This window comes from Colobus angolensis, unplaced genomic scaffold (assembly GCF_000951035.1).
Source record: "Colobus angolensis palliatus isolate OR3802 unplaced genomic scaffold, Cang.pa_1.0 Scaffold446, whole genome shotgun sequence".
In the NCBI taxonomy this organism is placed as follows: Eukaryota; Metazoa; Chordata; class Mammalia; order Primates; family Cercopithecidae; genus Colobus; species Colobus angolensis.
Genome location: NW_012117888.1, coordinates 111,638 through 126,038, shown reverse-complemented (window position 1 = coordinate 126,038; position 14,401 = coordinate 111,638). Strand labels below are relative to the sequence as shown.

Genomic DNA, 14,401 nt, shown 5'->3' with positions numbered 1-14,401 from the left:
TACAAAAAAACCAGCCGGGCAAGGTGGCGGGTGCCTGTAGTCCCAGCTACTCAGGAGGCTGAGGCAGGAGAATGGCGTAAACCCGGGAGGCGGAGCTTGCCGTGAGCTGAGATCCGGCCACTGCACTCCAGCCTGGGCGACAGAGCGAGACTCCGTCTCAAAAAAAAATAAAAAATAAAAAATAAAATAAAATAAAATAGAAAAGTTAGCTGGGCATGGTGGCGTGCGCCTGTAGTCCCAGCTAGTCGGGAAGCTGAGGCAGTAGAATCACTTGAACCCGGGAGGCAGAGGTTGCAGTGAGCCAAGATCACGTCACTGCACTCCAGCCTGGTCAGTAGTCCAAGACTCTTTAAAAAGAAAGAAAAGAAAAAGAAAATATAAGGTTGAATTATATTCCTGTTAAAATAGGCTTGAGCCTTCAAGAGTTAATTGATTAATTATACTTAAATCCAAATACCACAGTGTTTCTAGGCTACTTTAATCAACAGGTTAAGTAAAAGATTCCCAAATATTAAATATCTTTCCCAGAATCTTTGACTTTAATCAAAAGGCTAAGTAAAAGATTCCCAAACTTTAAACATTTTTCCCCAAATCCTTGACTTTAGAAGTGTTAAATAAGAACAATTTATACAAACATATGACATAATGTGAAGCTCCCATTAAGCTTAAAGGCCATAACCTCATTTGGTATTTGGAATGTGAAGAATAACAGAGAAAAGAATAAATTGTAGTATTATGTTATTATATCTATTATGTATTCATCTTTTTGAGTAGATTATGAGTATCTTGAAGCCAGGAGCTATGTCATAGTAGTTTTTGCACCTCTATTACTTAACAGTGTCAAAAGACTGAATGAACTTGGCATGACCATTATTATGTCATATAATGACTGTGGGATTTTTTTTTTTTTTCTTCTAGCCTTGGCTGCTTTGCTCCGAGATGGTGAGACTTTGGAGGAACTTATGAAATTGTCTCCAGAAGAGCTTCTGCTTAGATGGGCAAACTTTCATTTGGAAAACTCGGGCTGGCAAAAAATTAACAACTTTAGTGCTGACATCAAGGTAACTGTTCAAAGAACCACAACATTTTGGGGGGATATAATAGCTGGAAGATTTCATCCCAGCTTAACAGAGGGAAATCCTAACACTGTATCACCAAATCTTGTTGCCTCTTGGTCCTAAAGGTAGATTTTAGAAGAGAAGTAGAGCCAGATAAGGAGCATTAGCACCTATGTTTTATTTTGTGGAAAAAGGTAAAAATATTATGCTAATTTATCATTATAACGCTAATTTGTTATATTCTGCCAATTGTTAAACATGGAGTATTAAATAGGACATGACTATTCTATTCTTAACTGCCTTTCCCAGGCCTCAGTGTACCTGTTAGTAAACACACCTAGAAGAGAGAGGAAGGGCTTCACGATTTCCTCTTCACCATTTTTATTTGGCTTCTCCTGTCATTTTATCCTACCTTTAGTTGTGAGTTCCTCGAGGATAGTGATGAGCTCTTATTTATGTCTATGTATCCTACCTCAGCCCCTGCTCCAGGGCCCTCCTACTAAAGCCAGCCTATAACATAGTATGTGGCACATACAAGACCCTCATATTTCTTGCATTGAATTGAATTTTTTTTTACTCGCTGTTTATCATGAGCAGTGGGGGAAAACTAACAATGGAGGAAGACATTTATTACATGTTGCCTTTGGCTTCTCATGCAGAGAGGGCCAATATTACCATAGCAAACATTGTGTGGAGTTCTCCTTAACTGCCTCAATTGTGTCTGACATCCAGATGTTGGTACACGGGGAAAAAACTTAAGGATCTTCATCAGACGTTACTGACCAGCAAGGCTGTGAAAACAATACTATGCATAGGCAATCATATGATTTTGTTCAGTGATGAGAGGAAGCAGTGAGTTGCCTGTACTACTGATTTCATCCATGAAAATTAAGAATAGCCCCAAAATTATAAGACCAACTGACCCTGCCCTCTCTTGTAATTATACAATATGTTTGGCCAGGTTTGTTGTTGTTGTTGTTGTTGTTGTTGTTACAGGGTCTCACTTTGTCACCCAGGCTGTAATGCAGTGGTGCTAACATGGCTCACTGAAGCCTTGACCTCCCAGGCTCAAGCAATCTTCCTACCTCAGCCTCCCAAGTAGCTGGGACTACAGGTCCACACCACCAAGTCCGATTGATTTTTTTTGTTTTTTTGTTTTTTTTTTTTTTGAGACGGAGTCTCGCTCTATCGACCAGGCTGGAGTGCAGTGGCGCCATCTTGGCTCACTGCAAGCTCCGCCTCCCAGGTTCACGCCATTCTCTTGCCTCAACCTCCTGAGTAGCTGGCACTACAGGCACCCGCGACCACGACTGGCTAATTATTTTTGTATTTTTAGTAGAGACAGGGATTCAACATGTTAGCCAGGATGGTCTCGATCTCCTGACCTCGTGATCCGCCAGCCTCGACCTCCCAAAGTGCTGGGATTACAGGCATGAGCCACCGCGCCCGGCCATGAATATTTTTAAAAAGGAAAGAATTGTTTGGTAATGCAAAAACTAACTTCCAGTTTATCTGTATTCAAGTTCAAATTTTCACCTGTAAAGCCCTTTTCAGGGTAGTAAATACAGATTTTGCTGGGTCTGCTCTTTACTTGTTCTTCTCAAGACCATAGGTTTAGATTATAAATTGTTTATGTAGCTTTAGCAAGTAATTGGAAGTGAAAGCACTTTCACAGCTGTAGTACGCTATTCCTTAAGAGGTAAATGCTATGCCCCCCGAATGATAGGATCGGAGTTGGCTATTTAAGAATTGCCTGAAATAGCTTTCAATCACCTGATTTTCCCCATTCTTAGAATCATTTCTGGCACCAAGTTTCAAACTCACTTGGGTAGCTGATTTAAAAGGCACCTTTCTGGGCAGCTCCCAGACATTTACATTTGGTAGCTCAGGAATTGGATTCAGTAATTCACATATTGAGCAACTTCCTCAGGTGTTAGTATGCACACAGACTATGAGAAACACTTCTTCATAGCCTGTCTGGACCAGTAACAAGAAACTATTAATATCATACCTGGAAGGTGGTCTTCACATATGGCAGGATTAAGAAATCTTCACTCAAATTCCTGTCCTCTAGCATTCCAAAGATGCAGGAATTTACTTGACATGTGTGTGAAGGCTCTTAATAAGCGTTTGTGCGAGTACAATGGTTTTCAAACTGTGTTTTGTGGAGTTGTCCACGCAACCTGAATTCATGTTGACTGTGAGCCAACCCCATTGTTTTCAGTGTTGGGATTCTAAGAAAACAGCATTCAAGTGATTTAGTCCAGGGGTTTAAAACGAAAAGAGACGTTTGCTTTTTTAAGTACATTCAGATCATAGAGGGTTCAGTGTTATTTTAGCAACCAAAATGTTTATCATTTAATGCTTTTGTCATCTAAATTTACAATTAAATACATCTATAACATAGCTAATCTCTTCTTCATAGGTGTGGTATATTCATTATGCTTTGTAATGATATAACCTGTTTATTTTCTCTTTCTTCTATGCTTCCTGGATTTCTGCTCTTCTACTTTTTTAAATGCTTGTTTTGTCTATCAAGCTTATTGACTTCAGTAATTCAGTGAAGGTACAGAACTGGTTATATGTTTATTAGCATTATTGTATCGATGACTTTAATAATTGTGAAGTCATGTCAAAATCCAGTTCATCCATATGCAAGACAGATATAAGGCCAGATAGATGGACTTTTCTGGGGAAGACACCTGTTAAATTAGAAGGCAGAGAGATTTGTGCCATATATTCTCAAAATTCCAATGCAAATAGGCTTCCAAACATGGGACAATAGGATACATTCATTCCTTGTCACTGTGATCTCACAGACATTTTCAATTCTTTGTAGGATTCCAAAGCCTATTTCCATCTTCTCAATCAAATCGCACCAAAAGGACAAAAGGAAGGTGAACCACGGATAGATATTAACATGTCAGGTTTCAATGTAAGTATAAGTGCTCCTTTGAATTCTACAATCTTCCAAAATTATTGTCAATTTCTTATAAATACAATAATTTTTATAATTGTATGAAGTGGAGTTGGCAATTTTAAGCATTATTTTAAAATGTATTACTGTACATGTAATTCAGAGGCCAGAAAACTAGCTTTTATTTATTTTGATTATTAGTGAATTCCATCGTTGTTGTGGTATTGATTTATGTGAATGGCATAAAATATTCAAAACAAGTATGGGGAAATGAGCAACTAGAAGCTAACCTTTTCCAAGTATTTGGATTACAACCACAGTAATAGATTTAGTGACTGTATATTCATATATACATATATTCATATTCCTGTGTTGAGAGTAATGTGATTATGTTTTACAAACTCCCAATCTCTGAAATCTAATTTAGGGAATCAATCTCAGAGACCATGTTCCCTGGTTATGTCACTAATTTGTTTAGTGACCTTGGGCAAGTTCCTTCTTAAAATTGGATTTCACTTTGTTCATCCATAAAGTAAGGAGTTAGACTGGACTATTTAGTCCCAAGTTTCTAGGAATCTGTAGTTTTTGTACCCATTAGATATGGAATGCATGCTCCTAATTAACAAAATCCATATATCTGTCCTATTATGCCATAGGATGGAGTGGATTACATTGGCTAAACCATTTTTATGCTGCCCTTACCAGAACTAAATTTGTAACTGACTTGTGTGCTTATATTTCTGTCTGTATGTTAAATGCAAAACTCTTCAGCTCAGGTCACTCTTGGTAGGAATGAGGGGCCATCTTGTCCAAGAAGGGAGCTGTCTGGGATGGCTAGCCATGTGATCTGATACCAGGGTAAATGGCATCAGTATACTAACTGATTCTGATATACCCCTTCTCTAGTCAATCCGATTGATCTTAAAACACTCTTTTGTCTCTTCCCTCTTCAGAATCCGACAAGGATTCTTCTGTTGACTCTAGAATTCAGTCTGAAATGTTCTGCTTGGCACTTACCCTACAAATCTTGCTCTAAAATCTAGCCAGTGTTATTTCCCTAAAAGTCTGTATTCCCCACCCCAACCTTCCTTCCCAGCACCACCCAGGTGCCTTTGCTCATGCTATTCTCATGGTTTTCAGTGTCCTTCACCTTTTCCCGCTTTACACCTTCTTTAGGGCCTTTTTTTTTTTTTTTTTTTTTTCAAGAATCGAGGTTTCGCCATGTTGGCCAGGCTAGTTTCAAACTCTTGGGCTCAATCAATCCTCCTGCCTCGGCCTCCCTAAGTACTGGGATTACAGGCGTGAGCCACCACGTCCAACCAAGGCCTAATGTTAACTCCGAACAGTTTTACCTTTTTTCAATTTCAGTTTAACTTTTTTCTCTTGATCTTTGTAATGGAAAAAATCCCTTCCCTTCGTCCTAACTTTTTTAATCCTTCAGTTCCCTGAGATTAATCCTTGGTCTTGCCTTCCACCATTCTCCCTATGCTCAAAAAAAATCACTAAAAATAGATTCTCTGCTTCTCTTCAATTCAAGCAACAGTTCACAAGCATTTCCCTTGGGATTTGAACATGAACTGAATAAAGGTATCTATCTTCTCCCTCAGCCAGGGGAGCCGACTTCCACAGCTCAGCCCAACTTCCTCTCTCTCTAGCTGGCTCTCCAACAGTGCCCTCCTTTCCAGTTCCTTCTGCTGCATAACACAGCCCCAGAGGTTCCTGGGTTCCAGGGAGTCGACTCTGCCATGAAGCTCATTGACCTAATGCACAGTACCCAGAAGCCTCAGTGAAGTTCAGCTGAGAGCCAATAGAGAAAAGGAGAAACTCCAAAGCAGAAAGTAGTAAATCAGCAAAATAAAATAAGCCAAGTTGAGGAGAATGAACCCACAATTTACAGAAAATGAACACTATTTTCTAAATGGGACTTAAGTAGGACTACAGTTAATACCCTTTCACATTTAATAATTAGTAGAGATTCATTGTAGATAAGTACATTTGAAAAAAAATTTTAACATAATTCTACTGAAACTATCTGAATATTTAACTTGAGATGGCTTAAAAGGAGAATTGAAGCTGTTTTCCTATTGAGAAGGAAAAAAGGAAAAGTGGAACTGGAGAAAGTGAAGATGGTGAATGTATATTTTTTCTCTACAGATTTTTTTTTTTTTTTGAGGCGGAGTCTCGCTCTGTCGCCCGGACTGGAGTGCAGTGGCCAGATCTCAGCTCACTGCAAGCTCCGCCTCCCGGGTTTACGCCATTCTCCTGCCTCAGCCTCCGGAGTAGCTGGGACTACAGGCGCCCGCCACCTCGCCCGGCTAGTTTTTGTATTTTTAGTAGAGACGGGGTTTCACCGTGTTAGCCAGGATGGTCTCGATCTCCTGACCTCGTGATCCGCCCGTCTCGGCCTCCCAAAGTGCTGGGATTACAGGCTTGAGCCACCGCGCCCGGCCTTCTCTACAGATTTTCAAACAAAATCTGGGAGTTTCCCCCAAGGTTTTGCATAACTTCTTTCTTAATGTAATTTAGTTAAAGGTACTCTGTAGTTTGCGATGTGATCTGGCGCCGTCTAGTGTATATTAAAAGTACTGCACCTCTAACAGGGCTAACTTTTTTTTTTTTTTTTTGCATTCAAAACAATTTTATAGTAAGTACCATATGTTGGCTGAAAGAAAGTAGAACTGTATACCCAGACTATGATTGTGGGGACATTTTCTACATTTTTAGTATGGCCTTTGACAAAGTCTTCCTATTTTGTTTCAACAGGAAACAGATGATTTGAAGAGAGCTGAGAGTATGCTTCAACAAGCAGATAAATTAGGTTGCAGACAGTTTGTTACCCCTGCTGATGTTGTCAGTGGAAACCCCAAACTCAACTTAGCTTTCGTGGCTAACCTGTTTAATAAATACCCAGCACTAACTAAGCCAGAGAACCAGGATATTGACTGGACTCTATTAGAAGGTAACTAAAAACTTCTCAAATTCGAATATGTGGGACTATAGAGTAGAAATACATAGGCCATAATGATTTTACAATCTAGACTTAATAAGTTTTTTTATATCTGCAAGAAGCAGATGCCAGTGTTGAGTAAAAACTGGCAGAAAAAGACTATACAAGTGAACTTTTTAAGTAAAGTAGTCGAGGCCGTGTGCAGTGGCTCACACCTGTAATCCCAGCACTTTGGGAGGCCGAGGCGGGCAAATCACCTGAGGTCAGTAGTTTGAGACCAGCCTGGCCAACATGGTGAAACCCTGTCTCTACTAAAAATTAAAAAATTAGCTGGGCGTGGTGGCACGTGCCTGTAATCCCAGCTACTCGGGAGGCTGAGGCAGGGGAGAATCACTTGAACCTGGGAGACGGAGGTTACAGTGAGCCGAGATCATGCTATTGCACTCCAGCCTGGGCAACAGAGTAAGACTCTGTCTCAAAAAAAAAAAGAAAAAAAAAAGTAGTCGAATCACTTAATGTAAAGCCACTTAGTAAATCAGTATTTAGTTTTAATCTTTAGGGTTAGACCACTTTTTAATCCTCTCATCAGGAAAAAAGTGCACATATGCATTCAGTTTGACCTGTAAATTTAGTATAAATTTATGTTTCATTCATCCACAGTCAGTGTAACTGGAACTAACCCCAACTCCCTTCACCCCTACCTCCTCAAAAAACAAATGATAATATATACTAATTTTTTAAGTTTTGGAAAGGCAGAGTTTACCTTTTCCAAATTATATATGCATGAAGTATAGTCTATAAAAATTAAGAAATGCGGCCGGGCATGGTGGCTCACACCTGTAATCCCAGCACTTGGGGAAGCCGAGGCAGCCAGATCACCTAAGGTCAGGAGTTCAAGACCAGCCTGGCTAACATGGTGAAACCCCGTTTCCGCTAAAAATACAAAAAATTAGCCGGGCGTTGTGGTGCGCGCCTGTAATCTCAGATACTTGGGGGGCTGAAGCAGGGGAATCGCTTGAACCTGGGAGGCAGAGGTTGTAGTGAGCTGAGATCGCGCCATTGCACTCCAGCTTGGGCAATAAGAGCAAACCTCCATCTCATAAATAAATAAATAAATAAATAAAGCAAATAGTAATTCATTGAGTGTTCACTGATGTTTCTATAAAACCAGTAACTAAACTGATAACATCAGTTACTTTGAGGGATGCAGATTTGAGGAAATATTGGAGAAAGATTTGAGGAGACTATAAAAAGTTCATAAACCTCTAAATTGCTTAACTGGTTAGAATAAGGTTGTATTCTTTAATTTTAAAATAAGTTCAAATTTTAAAAATAAGCCTGTATCTAGAGAGAATGTATGTACTTAGGAGAATGCTTGGAAACTCGTGTTATTGAAAACTTCTAGATCTGAATAGAGAGAGAAAATAATCTAATATGTGGATTGGCACTGTATGCACATACATAAAGTGTTTAATTTTGTGAATATTCTTAACAGGAGAAACTCGTGAAGAAAGAACCTTCCGTAACTGGATGAACTCTCTTGGTGTCAATCCCCATGTAAACCATCTCTATGCGTAAGCCTGCCTACTGCTATTGTAAACAGTTATGAATGTCATGAATGGATGTTAAATAATGATAGCTCTAAAGATTTTCTAGATATTAATTTGTAGCTATTATTTATATTGGAAAATGTCGAGTGGTGATTTCCATCATTTTCCCAATACACAAAAGCTTTAATTATTTATTTACATGATCATTAACTGTAAGTGATAGAATATATAAATGTCTTTATAGTACCCTAGGGAGCAAATACTTTATATATATATATATATATTTTTTTTTTTTAAGGCGGAGTCTCACTCTGTCACCCAGGCTGGAGTGCAGTGGCCCGATCTCAGCTCACTGCAAGCTCCGCCTCCCGGGTTTACGCCATTCTCCTGCCTCAGCCTCCCAAGTAGCTGGGACTACAGGCGCCCGCCACCTCGTCCGGCTAGTTTTTGTATTTTTAGTAGAGACGGGTTTTCACCGGGTTAGCCAGGATGGTCTCGATCTCCTGACCTCGTGATCCACCCGTCTCGGCCTCCCAATACTTTATATTTTGAAACAGATAGCCGTTTGGGAGGCTGAGGCTGATTACTTGAGCCCAGGAGTTTGAGGCTTCAGTGAGCTATGGTTGTGCCACTGTACTGCAGCCTGGGTTGTGCCACTGTACTGCAGCCTGGATGCAACAAAGTGAGATCCTATTTCTAAGAGAGGAAAAAAAAAAAAAGAAAGGTAAAAAAGAAAGAAACAGAGACCAGGGAATCCTTTAAGTAGACCATCCACAACAACTCAGGGACTTTGGCTCACTCTTCTCTCAGCATGGAAAGTTCTTTGCTCGCATATAATGGCTTATACCCTTACTGTATTCCAGTCACTGATTCAAAGATTTCCTGACTACCACCTGCTACTCTGTAACACCTAACCCTAGTTCTTTTTTTCTTCATAGCACTTACATATACCTGTAAAATTGTTTATTGTTAACAAAACAAACAACACCCCTGTATTGTTTGTTTATCCATATACTTGTTTATTGTCTATCTCTCTGACTCTAACGCAAGGACAGGGATTTTCGTCCTGTGGGCCCAGCCTCTAGAACAGTGCCTTGCTCACAGTAAGCTCTCAATAAATACTTATAAATGAATTGGATGGTCTTAGCTCTATTTTCAGCACAGATTGATAGAAAATATGAGTCTTAGGTATTATTTATGGTTTTATGTATCTTGTTTGATAATGTAGTGTTGTTGTTTTTAAGGTAAGTCAAGTCCCAGCTTCCTGAAAACACTGATTACATTATTTTTAAATCATTAGTGACCTGCAAGATGCCCTGGTAATCTTACAGTTATATGAACGAATTAAAGTTCCCGTTGACTGGAGTAAGGTTAATAAACCTCCATACCCGAAACTGGGAGCCAACATGAAAAAGGTAGATAATTAAGTTGCTGTGTATCTTTGTTAGAGTATTTTTATTCTCGATTCATTCCTTTGTTTCTAAAACTCTTGACGCTGAGCTTCTTGAGTGCAAAAACTGTGTCTTATTTGTTTTTGTGTGCTGATACCTAGCATTATACAAGACACACACACATGTATGCAGATTAAACAAATGGAAGTCTTTAACCATTTACTCTTGTGCCTTTGCAGCTAGAAAACTGCAACTATGCTGTTGAATTAGGGAAGCATCCTGCTAAATTCTCCCTCGTTGGCATTGGAGGGCAAGACCTGAATGATGGGAACCAAACCCTGACTTTAGCTTTAGTCTGGCAGCTGATGAGAAGGTATAGTACACAATTTTAGCTGTTTAGTCTTTACTGTCACACAGGTCTGTGATTTAGTTCTCACTGTGTTTAATAAGTGAACATGTCAATGACTACACTTTTGAAATATGTTGTATTTATACTCCAAAATGAGTTTAATTAATGAATATATGTTGGATGTTAAGTGGGAGAGGCTTCCTTGCAAATTAGGCAGCAGAACTATGGCTAGTCCCTTTTTTAAAACATAGGAAGCCTGACACATAGATTTCGACCTCATTTTGTGTCAGTGAATTAAAAAATTGTCAGAACAAAATTATGAACATCCTCGTGCTCATTTGAAAATAAAGATCTCTCTCTGTAATGCTGATGAAGATCACCATAATGCTGAAAAGCATTCATTATGACTGGGCACCATCCAAAGCACAGCTTATTTTATGCCATTACCACTATTGGAATAGTACAAAATGTGCCTGCAGTAGGCTGTTGGACCTGCTCATTAAAGCACTGTCAATCTGCTCCTCTGTCACCACTACAAAGGGTAGAATAGTAGCAAGCCACTACTGCTTAAAATATTTTTTTCACATAGTGTGAATCTCTTTCCATGAAATCTTTAGTCCTTGAAATTTAAGGAATATAAAAAGTGGAAGATAAAGCATCTTTCTGATGTTTGCATTTTTCCTCATAAAGTAGATTGTGACGTTTTCTTCTGCTGCTTCTTTTAGATACACCCTCAATGTCCTGGAAGATCTTGGAGATGGTCAGAAAGCCAATGATGACATCATTGTGAACTGGGTGAACAGAACGTTGAGTGAAGCTGGAAAATCAACTTCCATTCAGAGTTTTAAGGTCAGAATCCATATTTGACTATTAAATATTATGTTTGCGAGATAACATCTATCATTTGGGAAGGCAACCTTTGGCTTCTTTGTGAGTGAGCATTATTGTTGGACTAATGGCACGATTCTTTATGAATTCACTGGGTTTTGTTTTGGACACTTGATATAAGTAAGCACATGTTAATTTGTATGTATCAAAATTCTCAGATTTGTTCTCCTTTCACACTAGGACAAGACGATCAGCTCCAGTTTGGCAGTTGTGGATTTAATTGATGCCATCCAGCCAGGCTGTATAAACTATGACCTTGTGAAGAGTGGCAATCTAACAGAAGATGACAAGCACAATAATGCCAAGTAAGGGAGACTGCCAATAGTATGAAAAGAACACAGCTTTGCAGCTGGACAGATCTGAATTCTAATTCAGGTTCTGCCATGTAAGAGTGGTGTCACCTTGGGAGAAACCTCTTGGAGCCTCAGATTCCTCATCAGTAAACTGGGGGCAATAATACTTACCTTAGAGATTTTATGAAGATTAAATTTTTAAAAATTATAAGAGCCTAGCCTTGTACTTGGCCTACTAGGTGCTTAGTCAGTTGTTGCTTCAGTGGATTATGGAAATAATGTAGAACATATCAGTTCTTCTGTCCCTTCCTTTGTCTACCTTTTCTAGTTTTTGGTCCAGCCACTCTGTCCATGTGCCATGTAGACTGTCTACCCTCTCATGAATATTTGGAAGTATTCATTGCATTTGCCTAACAACTTGGGTTTTGCATTTAGCATGATTTTCCACCTCATATCTCTAAGATCACATGAGTGTGCAATGAGAATATTAACATGGATTGTATAGACAGCCTAGGTAATTACTTATATATATATATAAACAATTTATATATATTTATATAAAGTTGGTGCTTCAAGCTTAATTCTCACCTCACATTGGAGAAAAAGAGTGAATAAATATTATTGGCCCCAAATAATAGAGCTTAAAAACCTACTATAACTTCAAAGTGAAATCAAAACCAAAATCAAAAGAAAACAAAAAACAAAACTGTTCTAATTGGAACTATCAATATGGAATTTTTGCATCCCAGCATAATAATTATATATGAGGAAACAGATGTCTTACGTGGTGTCCTTAACTGACAAGAATTTCATCCTAATTTTTTCCCCCTAAAATAGGTATGCAGTGTCAATGGCTAGAAGGATTGGAGCCAGAGTATATGCTCTCCCTGAAGACCTTGTGGAAGTAAAGCCCAAGATGGTCATGACTGTGTTTGCATGTTTGATGGGCAGGGGAATGAAGAGAGTGTAAAATAACCAATCTGAATAAAACAGCCTTGCTCCCAGGTGCATGAATCGCAGGTCAGCTATTTCCAGGTGAAGTGCTTATGGGTTAAGGAACTCTTGGCCATTCAAAGGACTTTTCATTTTGATTAACAGGACTAGCTCATCATGAGAGCCCTCAGGGGAAAGGGTTTAATAAAAACAACTCCTCTTTCCCATAGTCAGAGTTGGATTTGTCAGGCACGCCTGAAATGTGCTCATAGCCAAAACATTTTACTCTCTCTTCCTAGAATGCTGCCCTTGACATTTCCCATTGCTGTATGTTATTTCTCGCTCTGTTATCTTTTGCCCTCTTAGAATGTCCCTCTCTTGGGACTCGCTTAGATGATGGGATATGAATATTATTAGACAGTAATTTTGCTTTCCATCCAGTATGCTAGTTCTTATTCGAGAACTATGGTCAGAGGGTATTTGGATATGAGTATCCTTTGCTTATCTTTGTAGTACTGAAAATCTGCCGAAGTAACTGGCTGTGCAGAATGTAATAGAAGCTTTTCTTATTCTTTTATTCTTAAGATCAGTATCTTTTTACAGTATTCTTTCTACAGGATCCTTTTTTGTACATTTAAGAATATTTTGATTACATTAAACAAGACTGCTGATTTTGCTACTTTTTTAAAGGGGTCTTCAAGTAAGTAAAACATACATCGTAGCTAGAAGAAAAATGTACCTTAAATTTGCATCTTCCCTCTCATACCCAAGCTGTAAACAATTGAAATATTTTGTCTTAAATCACTTGGTTCAATACATGCTTATTTGTTTTAAAGCCTGTATCATCAGACTCTCTCTCTAAATTTAAAATGCTGTTGAATATGATACTTTTGAGTACAGACTGTGCTCAGAACTTAGACGGGATTTAGTAGGCTGAGTATGCTAAGTGTACAATATATTTTTTAATTTTACACCTAAAACAAAGAACTGTGGTCACTAAAAATAAACATATATATGTAGGAATTAATGTACTCTTGCTTTGTCAAGCTGTTTGCTATAGTTTCCAAGGTATTATGTTACTCTAACTCTGAAAAGTGATGTAATCTGGTAGCAATGTAGTAATTCAAATAAAGGCATTTACATAACAATCAGTTTCTTCATGCTTTTGTCTCTTAGGAAGTATGACAATGTTTGTCAGGATTTTTTCTTTTCATTTTTCTGATGTATTCTATAAAATGGTGTTTGTTAAATTTGAGTTTTGGGAGCAGAATTAGAGGTACTGAATTAAGGACACTATAAATGAAGTAAAAGAGTTTTCTCCAATTTACCAAAATTTCTTTATCCAGTTCCTGCTTTTTTTTCTTTTCCACCTCCTTCAATCTTTTCAATGTTCTGTGATATACATATCCTGAAACAGTGGGGATCTGAACAGTCACAGAGGAGAAATGGTTCATGGGAGATCTTCACAACCTCATCTATATATGACATTTTTGGCTGGATAATTCTTCGTTGGGGTCAGGGGAAGGGGCTACCCTGTGCATTGTAGGAAGTTTAGCAGTATTACTGGCCTCTACCCACTAGATGTCAGCACATCCCCAGTCATGTTGACCAAAATTGTCTCCCGAGATAACCAAATGTCTCCTGGGTGGCAAAATCATCTCTTGTTGACAATCAGTGCCCTTTTAAGCCTTTGTGTGAATGAGTAATATAAGGTGTAGTCTACTGAGGATTTGGTTACGTAGTGATACTATATAATATTTTGCATTTAAAATCTGAGAGATGGAAAGACCTTTTTAAATATCACCTGAATTCCAAAGACATAAAATAAAAAAGGGATACATTTGACAACTCTACTTTTGCAAATATATATGTATAATAAAAAAGATCAAAATATAGATAACTAAAAAAGTGAGTTCAGTCTCAGATTATAGATTCTTTTAATATAAAAATAGAATTTATGAGTGGAAAAAAAGACAAATCTGCAAACATACTAGGGTAACTGATGAAGTAAGGACAATTACATCTTAAGACCTGTCTTATGCCTTGAACCTGCCATACTCATTCACGTTCGTCTT

At 38.4% G+C, this 14,401-nt stretch overlaps 1 protein-coding gene across 4 annotated transcripts in view; it reads left to right on the top strand.

The window, feature by feature from the left end:
- PLS3 (plastin 3) overlaps window positions 1–13,475 on the top strand; it is an 89,470-nt gene extending 75,995 nt beyond the window's left edge. For 3 of the 4 annotated variants that reach the window (XM_011957531.1, XM_011957533.1, XM_011957532.1), the window contains exons 8-16: window positions 919–1,061; window positions 3,898–3,993; window positions 6,739–6,934; window positions 8,418–8,496; window positions 9,773–9,887; window positions 10,103–10,236; window positions 10,938–11,061; window positions 11,281–11,405; window positions 12,231–13,475. In XM_011957531.1, coding sequence (XP_011812921.1) covers window positions 919–1,061; window positions 3,898–3,993; window positions 6,739–6,934; window positions 8,418–8,496; window positions 9,773–9,887; window positions 10,103–10,236; window positions 10,938–11,061; window positions 11,281–11,405; window positions 12,231–12,363 — 1,145 coding nt within the window. In that variant the 3' untranslated portion in view covers window positions 12,364–13,475. Of the gene's footprint in view, window positions 1–918; window positions 1,062–3,597; window positions 3,625–3,897; window positions 3,994–6,738; window positions 6,935–8,417; window positions 8,497–9,772; window positions 9,888–10,102; window positions 10,237–10,937; window positions 11,062–11,280; window positions 11,406–12,230 lie in introns of all 4 variants that reach the window. The other variant, XM_011957530.1, reaches the window with a different exon arrangement.
- The last annotated feature ends 926 nt before the right edge of the window (window positions 13,476–14,401 follow it).